This window comes from Salvelinus fontinalis, chromosome 40, assembly GCF_029448725.1.
Source record: "Salvelinus fontinalis isolate EN_2023a chromosome 40, ASM2944872v1, whole genome shotgun sequence".
Classification (NCBI taxonomy): Eukaryota; Metazoa; Chordata; class Actinopteri; order Salmoniformes; family Salmonidae; genus Salvelinus; species Salvelinus fontinalis.
In genome coordinates this window covers 20,407,269-20,429,022 of record NC_074704.1, presented here as the reverse complement: position 1 = coordinate 20,429,022, position 21,754 = coordinate 20,407,269, and the positions used below count along the sequence as shown (strand labels likewise).

The window sequence follows — 21,754 nt, the reverse complement described above, 5'->3', positions numbered from 1 at the left end:
GTCAGATGAGACTAAAATTGAGCTTTTTGGCCATCAAGGAAAATGCCATGTCTGGTGCAAACCCAACACCTCTCATCACCCGGAGAACACCATCTTTTCATCGGCAGGGACTGGGAAACTGGTCAGAATTGAAGGAATGATGGATGGTGGTAAATACAGGGAAATTCTTGAGGGAAACCTATTTTCAGTCTTCCAGAGATTTGAGACTGGGACGGAGGTTCACCTTACAGCAGGTCAATGACACTAAGCATACTGCTAAAGCAACACTCGAGTGGTTTAAGGGGAAACACTTAAATGTCTTGGAATGGCCTAGTCAAGCCCAGACCTCAATCCAATTGAGAATCTGTGGTATGACTTAAGAGTTGTTGTACACCAGCGAACCCATCCAATGTGAAGGAGCTGGAGCAGTTCTTCTTGAAGAATGGGCAAAAATCCCAGTGGCTAGATGTGATAAGCTTATAGAGACATACCCCAAGAGACTTGCAGCTGTAATTGCTGCAAAAGATGGCTCTACAAAGTATTGACTTTGGGGGGGTGAATAGTTATGCATGCTCAAGTTTTTAGTTTTTTTGTCTTCTTGTTTGTTTCACACAAAAAATGTTTTTTATCTTCAAAGTGATAGGCATGTTGTGTAAATCAAATGATATAAACCCCCCAGAAAATCACATTTAATTCCAGGTTGTAAGGCAACAAAATAGGAAAAATGCCAAGGAGGGGTGAATACTTTCGCAAGCCACTGTAAAAAGGCATCCAACATGATGTTGAAAAGTCTGGTCCTCATTTTTTATCAAACTTAAGTTTGGAAATATTTTAATGTCAGTTAGACATTATGATAAAATATTTTTGTATGATTATGAGCAAGCTTACAAAATATAGCGCTGGGTGAAACAGCCAATGTTTTTCACTGCAGAACATATGCTACTCTGTGAAATTGGTATAATAATATCGGTATACATACAATTGAAGTCGGAAGTTTACGTACATTTAGGTTGGAGTCATTAAAACTTGTTTTTAACAATTTTCTTGTTAGCAAATTATAGTTTTGGTAAGTTGGTTAGGACATCTACTTTGTGGATGACACAAGTAATTTTCCAACAATTGTTTACAGATAGATTATTTCACTTATAATTCACTGCATCACAATTCCAGAAGGTCAGAAGTTTACATACACTAAGTTGACTGTGCCTTCAAACAGCTTGGAAAATTCCAGAAAATTCTGTGGCTTTAGAAGCTTCTGATAGGCTAATTGACATCATTTGAGTCAACTGTAGGTGTACATCTGGATGTATTTCAAGGCCTACCATCAAACTCAGTGCCTCTTTGCTTGACATCATGGGAAAATCAAAGGAAGTCAGCCAAGACCTCAGAAAAACAATTGTAGACATCCACAAGTCTGGTTCATCCTTGGAAGCAATTTCCAAATGTCTGAAGGTACCACGTTCATCTGTACAAACAATAGTAAGCAAGTATAAACACCATGGGACCACGTAGTCGTAACACCACTCAGGAAGGAGACGAGTTCTGTCTCCTAGAGATGAACGTACTTAGGTGCGATAAGTGCAAATCAATCCCAGAACAACAGCAAAGGACCTTGTGAAGATTTTGGAGGAAACAGGTACACAAGGATCTATATCCACAGTAAAATGAGGACTATATCGACATAACCTGAAAGGCCGCTCAGCAAGGATGAAGCCACTACTCCAAAACCGCCATAAAAAAGCCAGAATACGGTTTGCAACCTCACGTGGGGACAAAGATCGTACTTTTTGGAGAAATGTCTCTGGTCTGATGAAACAAAAATAGAACTGTTTGGCCATAATGACCATTGTTATGTTTGGAGGGAAAAGGGGGATGCTTGCAAGCCGAAGAACACCATCCCAACCGTGAAGCACGTGGGTGGCAGCATCATGTTGTGGGGGTGCTTTGCTACAGGAGGGACTGGTGCAGTTCACAAAATAGATGGCTTCATTAGGAAGGAAAATTATGTGGATATATTGAAGCAACATCTCAAGACATCAGTCAGCAAGTTAAAGCTGGGTCGCAAATGGGTCTTCCAAATGAACAATGACCCCAAGCATACTTCCAAAGTTGTGGCAAAATGGCTTAAGGACAACAAAGTCAAGGTATTGGAGTGGCCATCACAAAGCCCTGACCTCAATCATATAAAACATTTGTGGGCAGAACTGAAAAATCGTGTGCGAGCAAGGAGGCCTACAAACCTGACTCAGTTACACCAGCTCTGTCAGGAGGAATGGGCCAAAATTCACCAAACTTATTGTGGGAAGCTTGTGTAAGGTTACCCGAAAAGTTTGACATAAGTTAAATCATTTAAAGGCAATGCTACCAAATACTAATTGAGTGTATGTAAACTTCTGATCCACTGGAAATGTGATGAAAGAAATAAAAGCTGAAGTAAATCATTCTCTCCCCATTAAATGTCAGGAATTGTGAAAAACTGAGTTTAAATGTATTTGGCTAAGGTGTATGTAAACTTCCGACTTCAACTGTATGTCTAAAATGTTATCCCAGGGCTATAGACAGTACAGACAGTACATTGGCATAAAGCATAAAGAATTGTTTAATAAAAATTGAACCTGTTCTTTTCATTGCACTGTGTCAACAGAGACAGAGTGCCTGTGTTGTCTGGCCCTCCATCCTTCATCACCTATCCACACCCAAACAATACATCTCTATGGACACACCCTACTGCAAGTCAACCTGATTGGTGGACATAATACCTGTGGTAATAGTGCACACTCTAGTGGTAGCAGAGAGAGACATCAAAGCCACTGAACCTTCCAGATCATATCACAACTGTTGCATGATCAGTGACGGAAGTAAAGTCTATAATCCAAAGCACATCCTTTTTTTATTTTGCCAAGTGGGACATGATCTTTGACAATACAATACCAACAGGGTATAAACCAGGTAGTTTGGCTCCTGGATGCTAAATGTCTGAAAGCTGTGGTATATGAGACAATATATTATGGGTATGAGGCAAAACTACTTGTTTCCTGGTCTAATTACGTTGGGAACATGTTTATAATAGCAATATGTCACCTCAGGGGTTTGTGGCATACAGTGGTGACCTGTCATTCAGAGTCCCACTTGTTTTGAGACCCATTTGTTTTGAGCCCCACCTGTTTAGCAAAAAAATATATACATTACCAGTCAAAAGTTTTGACACACCTACTCATTCAAGGGTTTTTCTTTATTTTTACTATTTTCTACGTTGTGGAATAATAGTGAAGACATCAAAACTATGGAATAACACATATGGAATCATGTAGTAAACAAAAAAGTGTGAAACAAATCAAAATATATTTGATATTTGATATTCTTCAAAGTAGCCACCTTTTGCCTTGATTACAGTTTTGCACACTCTTGGCATTCTCTCAACCAACTTCAGTAGGTAGTCACCTGGAAGGCATTTCAATTAACAGGTGTGCCTTGTTAAAAGTTAATTTGTGGAATCTCTTTCCTTCTAAATGCATTTGAGCCAATCAGTTGTGTTGTGACAAGGTAGGGTTGGTATACAGAAGATAGCCCTATTTGGTAAAATACCAAGTCCATATTTTAGCAAGAACAGGTCAAATAAGCAAAGAGAAATGACAGTCCAACATTACTTTAAGACATAAAAGTCAGTCAATGCGGAACATTTCAAGAACTTTGAAAGTTTCTTCAAGTGCAGTCGCAAAAACCATCAAGCGCTATGATGAAACTGGCTCCTATGAGGACCGCCACGGGAAAGGAAGACCCAGGGTTACCTCTGCTGCAGAGGATAAGTTCATTAGAGTTACCAGCCTCAGAAATTGCAGCCCAAATAAATGCTTCACAGAGTTCAAGTAACAGACACATCTCAACATCAACTGTTCAGAGGAGACTGTGTGAATCAGGCCTTCATGGTCAAATTAATGCAAAGAAACCACTACTAAAGGACACCAATAATAAGAACAGACTTGCTTGGGCCAAGAAACACAAGCAATGGACATTAGACCGGTGGAAATCTGTCCTTTGGTCTGATGTTTGAGATTTATGGTTCCAGACGCTGTGTCTTTGTGAGACACAGAGTGGGTGAACGGATGATCTCCGCATGTGTGGTTTCTACCGTGAAGCATGGAGGAGGAGGTGCGAAGTCTGAAAAAAATGAGCACCGACTTTTAAAATACGTTTTGAATGGTCATCCAACTCGGAATTTCAAGTCGGGAACTTGGGCCTCTTTCGAGAGCTCCGACCTGAAGATCACTGACGTCATGATTCAACCTTTTTTTTCAGAGTTCCCAGTTGTCTTGAAAGCACCATATATTCAGAGAATGCCAGACTTTGATGACATAGTTTGATGGCAAAATATGCCCACAAGAAGAACCGATGCACTTCCTTCTTGTTCAAGTGAGCACAACACAACAAGGTGAGTCAACAAATGTATTGTACGCTGCTGCATAAATGATGTATTAGGATATTATGCCAGGGAGATATGTATACTGTAGTTAAGAAAGTAATACTAATGTATTTTTTATTTTACCTTTATCCGTCAGTTAAGAACAGCCCATGGTCTGAATTCTGTCGCTGTACATTTCAAAACTGCTGAACAAATAGTTCTATTGACTATGTCCGTCTTAGCTCGCTCATTAATGTCCTAATGAAAATTACGGATTGCCTCTTATCCGCTCGTTGTCACCTTACGCCATAGTTTGTACATATCAATTGTCAGTAGAAACCACATTTGTATGAGCAAGTCAGCCATATCAGCTATGTTTTTTAAAAAGGCAGTAAATGAGGCTGAATGAACTGTTTCGCTGCTCAACTGATAGTAGGGGTGTAGCGGTGGTAAGGATTCACTCTATGGTGCTGAAAAGAAAGCTCGGCTGTTGGGACAGCTTTATGTAGGTTTGTGGGCATCATTATAGTGCAATCCATGTATTGTTTAGTGTTGTGTCTGTTGTGTAGTGGCTTTGCCTGTCATGCATCTAAAACATTTGTTTTGAGTTTGCCCCACCAAGATTGACATACTGAAATCGGCACTGGTGGTATATGACCAGCATACTGTACCACGGCTAAGGGCTGTATCCAGGCATTCCAGTTTGCGTCACGCATAAGAACAGCCCTTAGCCGAGGCATATTGGCCATATACCAAATCCCCTCTGGCCTTATTGCTTAAGTATAGTTCAACCTGTTTAGAAATAGGATATTGTAATAGTACTTAAGGCAATACGTTTTACATCTAAATTAAAGTGGTGGTTGAATAAAAGACTAATTAGGCTTCCTGATAATTACATGACGCAATTACATCATTACATCATTATATCATTACAAACAGGTTGTTTTGTGATTCATTAAAAAAAAGCACCACCTGCAAGACAGTTTTTTTTCTGGTTAAAAACCTCTACAGGATCGGTTGAGTTGACGTAGGCTAATGCGATTAGCATGAGGCTGTAAGTAACAAGAACACTTCCCAGGACATAGACATATCTGATATTGGCAGAAAGCTTCAATTCTTGTTAATTAATCTAACTGCACTGTCCAATTTACAGTAGCTATTACAGTGAAATACCATGCTATTGTTTGAGGAGAGTGCACAGTTTTGAATTTGAAAAGTTATTAATAAACCAATTAGGCACATTTGGGCAGTCTTGACACAAAAGTTTGAACAGAAATGCAACGGTTCATTCGACCAGTCTAAAACTTTTCACATACACTGCTGCCATCTAGTGGCTAAAATCTAAATTGCGCCTGGGCTGGAATAATACATTATGGACTTTTTCTTGCATTTTAAAAATGATGGTCCAAAGAAACGCATGTTTTTTTCTTTGTATGATCTTTTACCAGATCTGTAACGGCAGTCTAGCTCTTCCTCCTCCTCGGACGAGGAGAGGCGAGAAGGATCGGAGGACCAATGTGCAGCGTGGTAAGTTTCCATGATTTAATATACACGAAACTATACACAATACAAAATAACAAACAAACCTAACCGTCACAGTCCCGTGTGGCACAAACACTGACACAGGAAACCACCACCCACAAAATCCCAACACAAAACAAGCCACCTATATATGATTCTCAATCAGGGACAACGATTGACAGCTGCCTCTGATTGAGAACCATATTAGGCTGAACACAGAAACAGACAAACTGGACACACAACATAGAATGCCCACCTAGCTCACGTCCTGACCAACACTGAAACAAGCAAAACACATAAGCACTATGGTCACTATGGTCAGGACGAGAGCCTCTTAAAGAAGAAGTTACAGGTCTGTGAGAGCCAGAAATCTTGCTTGTTTGTAGGTGACCAAATACTTATTTTCCACCATAATTTGCAAATAAATTCATTAAAAATCCTACAATGTGATTTTCTGGATTTTTTTTCTTCTCATTTTGTCTGTCATAGTTGAAGTGTACCTATGATGAAAATTACAGGCCTCTCTCATCTTTTTATGTGGGAGAACTTGCACAATTGGTGGCTGACTAAATACTTTTTTGCCCCACTGTATGTCACAAAATATACTGTATACATGTATGTCACAGAACATACTGTATACATGTATGTCACAGAACATACTGTATACATGTAAGAATTTGGGTTTGGACAATAACACAAATCACAATATAATTTAACTTACATAAAAATGTTTGATACGTTTCAAGTCTACAGCCCTTATTAATGTCTCAGCCCAAACTACATTCCCTTATCTTGGCAAGCTGGAAACAGGTGCACATAGATTTCCTGTGTGATGGATTGAACAGATCAGAGCTGCTGGCAATAGATCAAAAGGACTAGTAACACAATGATGCTTTGATGTAGAACACATTAATCAAATCATATCAACTTTTTGTCTGCAAGCTGCCTTTCTTTGGCAGGTAAATGCACCAAACGGCTTTGGAATCACTAAGCTACCCCTTAGCTCTAACTTTCACATCACATTTGGTAACATTTATCAACTTCATAATCACAGCCTTTTGTTATCCACTCACTACTCTGTGTTAGATATTGGGGGGTATTAAATCTGGTGGGGGGTCTGGGGGCCCTCCCCCGATTTTATAGAAATGTTTAAATGCATTTCACTTACTTATACCTTTCTGCTAACCATCCATGACATGCATCTAGAACGCAATTATTAACATACCGGTAGTCCATTGACAAATCAAAATGTTCTGTATTTTTAATGTTTTTAATGCATGAATGCCAGTAGAAGCAGTAGAAGAATCCAGGGCAAGACGTGCATTCTCACAAATCCTTTTCATCTGCACTAATAGCTTCTTCCAATCACTTAGTGGAACACGTCTTGTTGAGTAAAGAGAAAAGAGAGCTTGCAGAACTACATTCTCTTGTAGTCCAACCATCAACGGCCTATCAATGTGTATTGTTTCTGTCTCCATCCTTCTTCTTATCTGCAATGTTGACGACAGAGTAGAGTAGATCTAAAGTGATTGGATGGGGGACCTTATTCTGCAACCTGCAGTTCCTTTATACAAGGAGATGGTTATCTATACATGTGCTCTATTTCTACTGTTTTGAGGTTGACATGATGAGATGCACCTGGAGTAGGTGGTTCAAAATGTGGCATGTGTCACTAATTACTTTATTGGTTTAAAAAAACATTTTGAACAACATTTTGAATCACCCACATAGTGACAGAGCTTGACATTTTTTTTAAAGAATAATGGGCAAATGTTGCAGTCTGGTGACAGTCTGGTGACAGTTTCAATATCAATAACAGAGTAAAACACTAGCAAACCCTGCGTCAGAAACTGGATTAACTCCAAATGAATGCATGTTACTAACTGCATTTTAAGGAACATGAACCGTACAGTATGTACAATAACTGAATGTTTGTTCTCTATATTGTAATAACCCTGGCCTCCATGCTTCTCCCTCTCGTTTCATTACAATATTGACTCAAACCTATGTTGATCACAAGCTGTATCCTACAATCAACCCTTTTGGGTCGTTTTAAAGAACAGAATGTCTCAGAAAGAAAACCCATCCAACTGGATGTATAAACATCCCCTTTAAATCTTATCTTTCTGAGAGGTTGGCAGCCATGCTGGTGAACTCCCTCCACCCACATTGTCTACTGAAACGTAAATCCTCCAGATAGTCTTACAAATAATGATATGCTTTGTTTCAAAAAAAATTTTTTTTTAAAGGAACATGAAATAGATGCAAAATAGGGACCTGTGAAGTGGTTGGTTGACTGAGTATCAGGTTAGTTGGACAGACAAATGTGCACCAAAATGTCAACAGTTGAATTCATTGTCAATGCAAAAAAAAACATTCATGTGTCTTGTGTCTTATTTCAATGTGTATCATTTACAGTAGACTTAAAGATTAAAATTCATCTAGTGTACAATTTGAGTGTTCCCTACATTTACATCATTTCACACAGACATCATTTGTTACCATGAACAGAGAACATATCCAATTGTTAATATACTATACATCCAATTGCATTGTTTTTCACCTACTAAAATCATTTTGGAATTGTAAATCTGTGATTGCAACTTCAATCACAGGAGGCTAGTGTCACCTTAATTGGGGAGGACAGATTTGTGGTATTGGCTGGAGTAGACTCAGTGAAATAGTATCAAATACATTCCTTTTACACATGGTTTCCATGTGTTTGATACCATTCCATTCAATCCATACCAGCCCTTATTATGAGCCGTCCTCCCCTCATCAACCTCCACTGACTTCAATACGTCCCCTTGACCATTGCAATGTACACACGCAATATGTTATCAGTATAAAAGTGTATTTTTTCTATGAAATAATTGATGATAATATACTTTGAAACACCTCTGTTTCTCCTGCTACACATACACATTAATACCACAGCATGAACTTTTCTCACTGATTTAGATTTTCTGGTAAGAATGTCAAACAACACCACGCACAATATCAAGCTTTAGCTTTTACCATTAGCCTAAGTCATTTTACTGGCCAACTTTAATTATTGATAAGTGTGTTAGTGGGCATGAGTAAAAGTGTCACCTGTTAGACTGTACTCAGTACTTCCCCCCCAACCCCTCCCTTAACTCCATTGTGAAACGCAGAGGGACTCCAGGTAACTGAGCCTAACAAGAGCTTTTCCAGGAATGCTCGTTAAGGAACAAGAAAAAGTTGAAGTGCGAGTTCCACCAGAAAATGGGGCTGACCCACACCACCCTGAAGAAAGTGTAATGGAAGGAGGTGGGAGAGAATGAGCAGGTTCTTCACATTCTTGGGATGTCCACTGTCATCAACAAACTCCTGGCCAAGCCCCTTTTCCTCAGGTATATAACCATGCCACCAGAGTGATGCTTGTCACTGCAGATCCTTTGTCCAAGTCTGATCCAGCCAGCATCTGCTAATGTACCTGTGCCAGCCAGAATCCTCCATCCACCATCCACCATCCACCACTATGTCGTTCACCTCCAGATCCTACACCTCTTCCAGGGCCCTCAGCGTGTATGGGGGTGCCAGTGGCCACGGTTCCCGCATCTCCACCTGCCAAGCTGGGGGATTCTGTGGCACATCTTCCTCCAGGGCTGGCTTAGACCTGGCTGACGGCCTGGACCTCCACGTGTCAGCCAACAAGAAGTCCACCATGCAGAACCTGAACGACCGCCTGGCCTCCTACCTGGAGAAGGTGAGATGTCTGGAGAAGGAGAACGTCGAGCTGGAGAAGAAAATTAAGGAATGGTATGCGTCACGCACGGTTATCTGCCATGACCACAGCGCCTACTTTGCCACCATCGCTGGCCTGAAGGACAAGGTGAGAGGGATTGGGGGAAGGGTGTGTGTTAGAATTAGGGGTGTTTGACACCTGACAATGTTAACTTATTCCCAAAAGCACTAACTCCATCATCACTGTTGATTTATTTGCTGGCTACTCTGTGTACAGGCAGTTAGTTGTTGCAGCTGTTCCTATCTATGGGGGTGAGGAGGGAAATGTGTGTGAGATGGGATGGGGGTGTTTCAGCCAAAAGGAATTCTGTCAGAGAACATTTTTTGTTCTGTTCCTTGAAGGCCAATGCAGGTTACGTACTAAAAGAATGTCATTAACTACAACTTCAAGCGTCCATATTCATATTTCATCTTATCTTTCTATAGCTACATACCAAATGGAGTCCCAAATGGCATGCTATTACCTAAAATGTGCACTACTTTTGACCAGAGCCCTATGGGTCCTGGTCAAAAGTAGTGCATTATATAGGGAATAGGGTGCCAATTGGGACACAGACCAAGTCTAATTTATGGCATTCCTGCTGCAGGTCAGTCACTTGAGAATGTGTGTATAATGATGTGAGTGACAATTAACACAGCGCCAATGTGATTTCTGTTACACAGATCCATTTGGCATCCAGGTCCAATGCGAAGACTTTGCTGGACATTGACAATGCCAAGCTTGCTGCTGAGGACTTCAAGATGAAGTAAGGGGCTACTAACTACGATGAATCATGACACACTATTCATATAAAACATTTGTCTGTCACTCAAGGCTCTACACAACACACTCTGAGTAGAATCCGCCTACCCAAGCTAAATCCTATCCATAACTATTAGTGAGGAAAAGGCAAAACTGATCAATGGCCGTGTCCGAATACCCATACTAGCGTATTACATACTTAAACTGCATACTAATTTTGGTGTTTGATCTAGTAGAATTCGTGTGTCTTTTCCGACTCATGTGTTTGACAACAGATTAATTGACACGCTGTACCAAAATGAACGAGTGGTGGGAGTCGATGCATTCGCACATTAGATGATGCATTTCGATTACTATTTTCACATTTCACACACTGTAAAACGTTCTTTTTCGCACACTATTTAGTACGCTAGTGTGGGTATTCAGACACGGCCAGTGTCTAGCTATCCCTACTCCATAGACAAAGCAAAAGACTACAATCTGAAAACATATTGGTAGCCTGTGTGACCTTCGCATGACCTTTGACCTTTGCCCTGCTCAGGTATGAGAACGAGCAGGCCATGAGGATGGCAGTGGAGGCAGACATCAGTGGTCTGAGGAGGGTCCTGGGTGACATGAACCTGGGCCGCTCTGACCTGGAGATGCATTACGAGGGTCTGAAGGACGAGCTCATCATGCTCAAGAGGAACCACCAGGAGGTAACAGATTGTTCCGGGCAACAGTTATTTACAGTACAACCACACTGTATAGCACAGGGGAGCTGTTCTTCACTGTACACCCATTCAAAACCACAAAGCGTTAGCAACACAAATCTAACAAAATGCCATACCTTCATATCTTTGATGTCCACCAACGCCTACACGTTTTCACCTCCCTCCTCACAGCCACACCTACAGTACAACAGATATGTTTGTGCTACTGAATCTGAATAGGAATGACATGCATATGTTTACTTGTTAGTACTGACCTAATAGTGCAAACAGTACTAGAAAAATATATTGATTATTTGCTTAGTGTTCAGTGACGATATACATTGGACCCTACATGTAATTCATTCCACTTGCAGCAGCAGAAAACTCACTTCAGTAGGCATCCACGACAGTTGCTAGGCGGAAGGATATCATTGGCCACTAAGGAGTACTTAGCCCGGTTTTGTATGGGGTGTTATTGGAGCGGTTAATGTTAAGTACACAAATATGACATCTACCTAACCTCTGCTGATATCACACCAGGATTTCCCATACACAGATGGATGGGTGTTTTTTTTACAGCACAGTTCCTCTCCCCCTCCTCACACTTCCTAGTATTCTTTATTTCTTCCATTAACTCACTATTACCCTTTGTGGGACTCTTACATCCATAAACACACACATTACAGTTCATGTATGGTGCATAATGGGTAGTATATTGACCAGTAGGAGACATTAGATTAGTTGACAATAACTTAGTCCCTCAGGTTTAAAATCCTCTGGTTGAAAAACATGTAATCACAAGTGTGGTGCTGCACTGTAATATCAAATACTCAGATATATCCAAAGCGTTGAGACCTGTTTAATCGCAGTCGAGCTACTGTTGGTTGTTATGGTTACTAACTGAGGTTACGCCCTCTGACCTTTGACCTATAGGAGATTGCCCTGGTGAAGTCCCACGTGGGCAGCCAGGTGAATGTATCGGTGGATGCTGCCCCATCCCAGGACCTGAACGCAGCGATGACCGAGATTAGGAAGCACTACGAGTCTGTGGCCGTCAAGAACCGCAAAGAGCTGGAAGCCTGGTACCAGGGCAAGGTGAGCTGAATGACCAAGATACTTACTGTATGTAGTCATTTATCCAAAAGAGTTACTCTCCAAAGTTTCTTTTCCCCTCATAAGAATTATGCAATTCAGCTTAAGACAATGTAAAAAAAATAAAAAATAAATCATTAAAATTAAGTGTTACATTTGAAGTGTTAATTAAAAAACATGTTTAAAGCATGAAGAGTATATATTATCGTGTATAGGATGAAGTCAATGATCTATTGAAGCACGGAAATCAATTTAGAGACTGAATGAGTAGGCTCTGAGGTAAACTGTGTTGACTACTGTTTTTTTTACCTGTATAGCTGGCCACAGTGGAGATTGAAGTCGTGACAAACAATGAGCAACTGGTGAGCTGCCTCACAGAGTCGAAGGAGTCCAAGAAAACTCTCCAGAGGCTTCAGATTGAACTGCAGTCCCATCTGAGCATGGTACAAGACCACACACACACACACACACACACACACACACACACACACACACACACACACACACACACACACACACACACACACACACACACACACACACACACACACACACACACACACACACACACACACACACACACACACACACACACACACACACACACACACACACACACACAAGACACAAGACATAATGGAATTGGAAGTGAAAACTCAGGCATGGATTATAGCCAGGTCTCTGCATGTCATTGTTCTGACACCCATAAATACCTTACTGACATTTTGAACTTGGCAACATGCCCACCTCATGTCTGGACTTGACCAAACATTTTTATGAGTGTGTAGTTTATTGGAGCACCAGATTCACAACCTCTCACACACTTTTGTGCAACAGAGTTATACAATAATATAATATTATCCATATGTGTAGTGCAATAGAGAGGGCACCCACTCTATCCCCCTTGAACAGAAGAAAAACTTGTGCAACAGTGTCACATACAGTGGCAGTATATCATTGGACAAGGCACCAGTATACCCACTAGTTCGCTCCAGGGGGAAGTTTTGCCTAGGTAAAGATCTAGGATCAGCTTCCCTTCCCCCAATCCTAAACTTAACCATTAGTGGGGAGAAATGCAAAACTAACCCAAGATCAGCGTCTAGGTGCTACTTCACCCTTCACCCTTCACCCACTCCCTCCTCCTCTGATAGAAATCCTCCCTAGAGGGCACCCTGACAGACACCCAGAAGCGCTACTCTGCTCAGCTGGCAGGGCTCCAGAGCAAGGTGACTAGCCTGGAGCTCCAGCTCTCCCAGCTCCACGCCAATATCGCCCACAACAAGCAGGAGTACGACATGTTGCTGGACCTCAAGGCCCGGCTGGAGCTGGAGATTGCAGAGTACAGGAGGCTGCTGGATGGAGAGGACGACAGCTCCACCCATTGTGAGCCATTGTATACAGCTGGCAATAGGCCTTTGTAAACTTCTTGCCAAACGCATCATCATGAGACTGATGATACTTGGTCTTGCTTGATTTTAAGCTGAAAGCAATAATATACTGTATCTTCAACAGTTGAAAGTTGACAATTATTTTGAACTGTATCAAACGTGGACTAATGAAGAAGATATGAAGAAACAAAAATGATTCTAAAATGATGCTTTAAAGTGCTCAGTATGAGTATTGCAAAGAGATTTACTCCTTGTCCATTTTTGACTCCCCAGTGGTTACTAAGACGATCACCGTGACCCAGACCACTGTGGATGGAAAGGTGATGGAAACCACTGAGTCTTTTAAATAAGTTATTAACAGAACCATCAATAAAGATTATGTGGTTGAATGAGAATGGACTGTGTGGTTTAACTTGTTTCAGAGATATTCATGCTTTATCATAGACTGACTATATGAATCTGTGAGTATGGATGTCATAGCAGATACATTTTGTGTTCTCATTTCAAATGAATTGTTTTCAATTTTACATCTTTCAACCAAAACATGGTGTACAGCTCTACAGTTGATCTCAGAAACAGTCTCCATACAGTATATAACTCCGAATCTAATACTTGAAAAACTGAGAGTTTGATTAATGAATTAGAATTGTGTAATTCTGCTGACAACTAGTGTGACGACCCTCCCACTCTCTCTGCCAAATTCTTTCTCTTTGCTTTTGTTTTCCTTGGTGGGATGTCGGGGGGCGGAGCCGGGAGGGTTGTCAGCGATGTGGGACGCACCTGGGATCGGGTGTGTCCCGTAGATATATGCACCTTTTCCACATTCATTGAGGGAACTCTCTCCACGTAGACACACTATTATTTTTGGTTCTGGAATTTTGTGGTTTCTTTGTTTTGGCACCTCTCAACACCCCTCATTATCACCAACTATGCATGCAACCGCTCACTTACACTACTGACGACAAACACCATTGATAATTGTATATAGTTTACTTTAGGGAATAACAAAAGTATATATATTACCTATCTCCACGTTGTCACCCTCTTTGTTATGGGCTACAAGCCGGTGTGTGACACTAGCAATCAGACTTCTTCTATCCGCAATTCAATATTGCAAAGAATTAAACACATTTTTTTTTTCCAGGGGCATACATTTACAAACGAAGCATGTGTGTTTAGTGAGTCCGCCAGATCAGAGGCAGTAGGGAATTACCAGGAATGTTCTCTTGATAAGTGAATGAATTGGACCAATTTCCTGTCCTGCTAACCATTCAAAATGTAACAAGTACTTTTGGGTGTCAGATAAAGTGTATGGAGTACATTATTTTATTTAGGAATGTAGTAAAAGTTGTCAAAAATATAAACAGTAAAGCACAGATACCCCCAAACTACTTAAGTAGTACTTTAAAGTACTTTTACTTAAGAACATTACACCACTATAAGTCACCGATCCTCACAGGAACAAACCAACTCATGATAGAATGTGACAACGTTACCAACTAGAAGTAAAGGAACATCTACACCATGAACATAGTTTAGAGGTTCTAGAGGTTCTACCTTGGTCTGGAACCAGGCCTCCAGGTAGCGCTGGTTCTTGGCACTAACGGACTCGTACTGCTCACGGATCTCAGCCATGACTCTGGACAGGTCCTCCTGTGGTGCTGCGTCCACCTCCACGTTGATCTGTCCAGTCATCTGCGCCCTCATGGCCAGCAGCTCCTAGGGAGAAACACATAGTGGTGAGTGACTAACCTCTGCTGATGGTAACAATTGACCTGCCCTCTGTCCTCATTATACATTTGAACACAATTGCTTGATACAGATGTGCTTGAAAGCCAGCAGTGGTGTTCTAGTGAAGACCCATAGCAGGTTGACATGGTCAATAGATGTAATACTTTCAGGGACTGTATGAATTTGTTCCAGCCCACACCCACCTCCTCATGGTTCTTCTTGAGATAGATGAGCTCCTCCTTCAGCCCCTAGATCTGCATCTCCAGGTCAGATCTGGCCATGGTCATCTCGTCCAGCATCCTCTTCATCCCAGCGATGTCCGCCTCCACCGACTGACGCATGGCCAGCTCGTTCTCATACCTGAGAGATAGAGATTGCTTCGGTCAAAGAACTGCCTGAATGTGTTCCTCTGTGAGAATAGGAAGGGTAGATTCTAGCATACCATTAAGTTCTGGGAAAATAACAGAAAGTACATTTACATTTACATTTAAGTCATTTAGCAGACGCTCTTATCCAGAGCGACTTACAAATTGGTGCATTCACCTTATGACATCCAGTGGAACAGCCACTTTACAATAGTGCATCTAAATCTTTTAAGGGGGGGGGGGGCAGAAGGATTGCTTTATCCTAGGTATTCCTTGAAGAGGTGGGGTTTCAGGTGTCTCCGGAAGGTGGTGATTGACTCCGCTGTCCTGGCGTCGTGAGGGAGTTTGTTCCACCATTGGGGTGCCAGAGCAGCGAACAGTTTTGACTGGGCTGAGCGGGAACTGTACTTCCTCAGTGGTAGGGAGGCGAGCAGGCCAGAGGTGGATGAACGCAGTGCCCTTGTTTGGGTGTAGGGCCTGATCAGAGCCTGAAGGTACTGAGGTGCCGTTCCCCTCACAGCTCCGTAGGCAAGCACCATGGTCTTGTAGCGGATGCGAGCTTCAACTGGAAGCCAGTGGAGAGAGCGGTGGAGCGGGGTGACGTGAGAGAACTTGGGAAGGTTGAACACCAGACGGGCTGCGGCGTTCTGGATGAGTTGTAGGGGTTTGATGGCACAGGCAGGGAGCCCAGCCAACAGCGAGTTGCAGTAATCCAGACGGGAGATGACAAGTGCCTGGATTAGGACCTGCGCCGCTTCCTGTGTGAGGCAGGGTCGTACTCTGCGGATGTTGTAGAGCATGAACCTACAGGAACGGGCCACCGCCTTGATGTTAGTTGAGAACGACAGGGTGTTGTCCAGGATCACGCCAAGGTTCTTAGCGCTCTGGGAGGAGGACACAATGGAGTTGTCAACCGTGATGGCGAGATCATGGAACGGGCAGTCCTTCCCCGGGAGGAAGAGCAGCTCCGTCTTGCCGAGGTTCAGCTTGAGGTGGTGATCCGTCATCCACACTGATATGTCTGTTGGGAGGGTGTGGTTAGGGTGTCGTTTGATTTCCTTTTTAATAGATTCTATGCAAAATGAAATAAAAACATTATGAGGGTTTTTACAGATTTGGGTTATTCCATTTGGTTAATGGAATGCACCAGCAGTGTTCTGTATCTGTGGATGGTGTTGGATATACTTACTTGGTTCTGAAGTCGTCTGCAGCGAGTTTTGCGTTGACGATGTTCAGATAGATACCTCTGTTTACGCGAGTAGCAGCCTGGATCTGAGAGGTGGAGGATGGAAAAAGAATTCAGGATGGGGCATGCATGGAATTTCACACAAATGCAGTACGCACAAACTGTGATACCACATTGTAATCATTGAGATCTGAGTTTCAGCAGCACTGTATATGATAGCTCATAGAAGCATTACAGGGAACCTGTTGTCTTTGTGAACATTGTAAAGCATGACACAAAGAAACAAATTGCACCTTTCGCAATCGCCTAGGGGCTCTTACGAGACAGGAAGGATTGGCTTCAATTATCTGCTATATTTTCGATGCTTCAGCTGCAAATATGCAAAAATGTCTTTGCATCTATCTTTGGTGAAATATCTTGGTTGAATCAATTATAACAAATGCATATAATTTTGCATTTTCCAATAGTCATGTATAACTCTCAGTAACTGACATGTGTACACCATGTACATGTACTCTCTAAAGAAGCATAACATTGTCACTCTGCAGACATTACCATGTTTTGACATGATGTCATTATTGAGAGCTCTTGCTATCAAGGACACATGTCACGTACCTTGTCCTGCAGGTCGGCAATAGTAGCGTAGAAGGCAGAGTAGTCGCGAGCGCTAGGAGACGTCTTGCTCTCCATGAACTGACGGATCTTCAGCTCCAGCTCGCTGTTGGCCGCCTCTAGCTTGCGGACCTTCTCCAAGTAGTTGGACAGGCGGTCGTTCAGGTTCTGCATTGTGGCCTTCTCGTTGGCCGACACATGGAGGTCAGCTCCACCGCCGCCACCACCACCCCCTCCCATTCCGAAACCATAACCGCCACCTCCGCCACCACCCCCTCCCATTCCGAAACCATAACCTCCACCACCACCCCTCCCATTCCGAAACCATAACCTCCACCACCACCTCCGCCGCCGGAACCAAACGAGGAGCTAGAGACCCCAGAACCTCCTGCACCTCCATACACACTGCCGGCCCTCATGGCAGTGACACGGCCTCCTCCACCACCACCACCACCCATCGAGGAGAAGCGGGAGGAGCCCATACCCATTCCACCTCCACCTCCAGACCTCATGGACATGGTGCCACCTCCACCACCGCTGCTGCTGTAGGACATGCTAGATCTGGAGAAGGACATGGCTGCTGAGAGGGAGTCTGCCTGCCTGGGATGAAGAGGAGAGAGAATGTGGTGCATGGCCCAGCCACTGTTCCCTTTTATGCTGCACAGGGCTTAAGGTGGGAGGGAGGTTGGGAGGAGGACATGGGTGGGAGATGAAGAAGGGAGGAATAGGGAAGGGAGGAATAGAGGGAGGTATTACGTCATGTAGCGCAAGGCTCCTCCCCCACTTTGACACGTTAGGATGCAGAAGACGGAAGAGGAAAGAAAGATATGTACTGTATGTGTGGTTATGCAAATTTTGAAAATATACTATTGTTGTGCAACTCCACTCTCCCCATCTCACTCTATAGGTGGTGTCAGCCGACAGGGTGCTTGCAGGCACTCACACAAACATATAGAAGTGCACACTCCCATAAAGAGATGGAATTCTTCTCCTTTAAAAGCATCTGGCTTAAAGCATAGACAAGCCTGCTTCTATTAGTCATTTAATCAGTCAACACACACTGTATAACTTTGATATGCTGTGACAGGTGAGCTTTGCCATGTTTTCTGAGCATATTTTTTTAAACACTGAATGGCTATTTACCTGTACCTGTTATGTTACCAAGACAACAAGTTGCAAAGAAATTTCCCGGTACAATATGATCTTTCGCTTGACACCCAAACAACATTCTCCCCGAACAGACCTGTCTTTTTCCTTTAACACAACAGTCGATTGTTCCTTGATATATTTTCAGATTTTATGCATAGACTCAGGTTCCATTTTCCTAAGTTTCACTCAACTTTATGCGTGTTCCATCTACTGTAGGAGTCTGCAGGATCGACAAAAGTAGTTTTTCATTACTTTTACCACTTTATTTACCACTTTTTTCATTACTCGGGTCATCGTACCCAAGAAGAACTCACCCCAGATGGGATTAAAGTACTGTTCTTTTCCCTTAACACCTTGGCAGGGAACTTGGCATCTGCATATTCCCATATAACCACAGCATTTCTTGCTGACTTTTTATGTCACGCTCCAGAGTTTACCATTTTCCTCTAACATTTTACCATTGTCTATTTTGATTCTGAAAACACAACACAACACAGGGGAAACTATTTTCAAGCATTAGGATGTCAGCATCATGTTATGGGTATGCTTGTCACCGGCAGGAACTGGGGAATTTGTCAGGATCAAAATAAATATGAAAGGAGCGAGAATTACACATATTTTAATGCCAAAGACATGACAGAATGACTTTCCAAGTGGCTTTGAGTATTTCTGAGTGCTCCAGCCTCAGTCCAAAAACAATAGATAAATGTTGCCCTAAGACTTGTCTAAAGTTTGTAAAAACTAAAATATACCTCCTCACCTTAGCCTCATCCTTTAATTATTCCTAACATATTTCCTGGTTGTTTGTGGCTGAATAAAACCCAGTCACAGAGAGCCGAGCCAAGCACAACAGCACATAGAGCCACTGACAGTCACTAGATTCACCCAGAACTCAACCCCTGTCCATTGGCATTCTATAACTGGTTCTTCTAGACACAAAATGCCCCCAACGTAGGAACAAACAGACCCCCTTCGCATGAACAAATATGTCTAAAAGAAGACATCCTAAGCAGTAATTTCTAGACCACATACTAGTTGAAATGGATTCAAATCCCAAGTGCTATCACGTGTCTTATTACATTTGTGAAATTATGGGCTTTTCTGAGAAATGCTAAATCAGAAGGGTGCAGTCAGTCAGTGAGTTTGCATTGGCGTGTTCACACAAACAAGGTGCCAGGCCAATGCAATCAAATTAGATATAATAAGTTCATCTGAATGCATGAATCACTATATCATCTATCATACACTACATGGCCAAAAGTATGTGGACACTCCTTCAAATTAGTGGATTTGGCTATTTCAGCCACACCCGTTGCTGACACATGTATAAAATCAAGCACACAGCTGTGCAATCTCCATAAACAAACATTGCAGTAGATTGGCCTTACTGAAGAGCTCAGTGACTTTCAACGGGGCACCGCCATAGGATGCCACCTTTCCAGCAAATCAGTTCGTCAAATGTATGCACTGCTGGTGCTGCTCCAGACAACTGTAAGTGCTGTTATTATGAAGTGGAAACATCTAGGAGCAACAACGGCTCAGCCACAAAGTGGTAGGCCACACAAGCTCACCGCCAAGTGCTGAAGCGCATAAAAATTGTCTCTCCTCGGTTGCAACACTCACTACCGAGTTCCAAACTGCCTCTGGAAGCAAGGTCAGCACATAAACTGTTAGCCGGGAGCTTTATGAAATATGTTTCCATGGCTGAGCAGCCGGACAAAAGCCTACGACCACCATGAGCAATGCCAAGTTTCTGATAGAGTGGTGTAAAGTTCGATCCATTGGACTCTGAAGCAGTGGAAACGTGTTCTCTGGAGTGAAGAATCGCGCTTCACCAACACTGGGATGAATCTGGGTTTGGCAGATGCCAGAAAAATGCTACTGGCCCGAATGCATAGTGCCAACTGTAAAGCTTGGTGGAGGAGGAATAATGGTCTGAGGCTGGTTTTCATGGTTCCGGATAGGCCCGTTAGTTCCAGTGAGGAGAAATCTTAACGCTACAGCATACTATGACATTCTATCAACAACTTTGGGATGAAATGGAACACCAACTGCGAGCCAGGCCTAATCACCAAATATCAGTGCCCGACCTCACTAATGCTCTTGAGGCTGAATAGAACCAAGTACCCGCAGCAATGTTCCTACATCTAGTGGAAAGCCTTCCCAGAAGATTGTAGGCTGTTATAGTAGCAAAGGGGGGACCAACTCCATATTAATGCGCATGATTTTGGAATTAGGTGTTTGACGAGCAAGTGTCCACATACTTTTGGCAATGTAGTGTATATGTGGTCTGCATCTTGATTTATGGATGTGCACCACTGTGAGTAGAGCACTCTACTTTTCGGGCCTTGTATGAGTTTCCCAATTCTTCTAAGTCTCCCACAGTCATATCTGTCAACGCGAACTGACCATCCTCTAACTCCAATGCCTACTGATGTTGTGTAACAGTGGAGGCTCCTCAGAGAAGATACTCATTGATTTTCAGAAAAATAATAAATAATTCTAAATTTAAAAAATATGCTTTTTAAATACAACTATACTACATATACTCACATCACCAAATACCTGATGACCTAAAACACACTTTCGCAATGAAGATCTACAGTAGTCTCAACAGGACACTCTAGTGTAGCACCCTGGTGTAGCTGGAGGACAGCTATTTTCCGTCCTCCTCTGGCTACATTGACTTCAGTATAAAAAATAGGAGGCTCATGCACCTCAGCTACCTCCATAGACCTACTGTCACGACTTCCGCCGAAGTCGGTCCCTCTCCTTGTTCGGGCGGCGTTCGGCGGTCGACGTCACCGGCCTTCTAGCCATCGCCAATCCACTTTTCATTTTTCATTTGTTTTGTCCTTGTCTTACACACCTGGTTTCATTCCCCCAAGTACTCGTTCATTATTTAACCCTCTGTTCCCCCATGGTTGTTTGGGAGTGATTGTTTGTTTTGTAATAGGGTCCGTTATTGTGGGCTCGCATATTTGCGTTGTATTTGTGAATATTTGAGTAAATTACGTTTATTACTCACATCTGCTGTCCTGCGCCTGCCTCCTCTACACCAGTTACACACAGACACTATTACACCTACATGGTTGGTATGATGGAGAACACCCAGACCCACGATGTGGAT

At 42.6% G+C, this 21,754-nt stretch overlaps 1 protein-coding gene and 1 pseudogene across 1 annotated transcript; one reads left to right on the top strand and one right to left on the bottom strand.

Moving 5' to 3' along the window:
- The first annotated feature begins 9,097 nt into the window (after nt 1-9,097).
- On the top strand, nt 9,098-13,976 carry krt98 (keratin 98). The gene is made up of 7 exons (XM_055906434.1): nt 9,098-9,755; nt 10,331-10,413; nt 10,951-11,107; nt 12,035-12,196; nt 12,511-12,636; nt 13,345-13,576; nt 13,855-13,976. The coding sequence occupies exons 1-7, from the start codon at nt 9,351-9,353 to the stop codon at nt 13,929-13,931; spliced, it is 1,242 nt and encodes a 413-aa protein (XP_055762409.1). The 5' UTR covers nt 9,098-9,350; the 3' UTR covers nt 13,932-13,976.
- A 1,048-nt stretch (nt 13,977-15,024) lies between these two features.
- LOC129839601 (keratin, type I cytoskeletal 13-like) lies at nt 15,025-18,119 on the bottom strand (annotated as a pseudogene).
- Nucleotides 18,120-21,754: the final 3,635 nt, after the last annotated feature.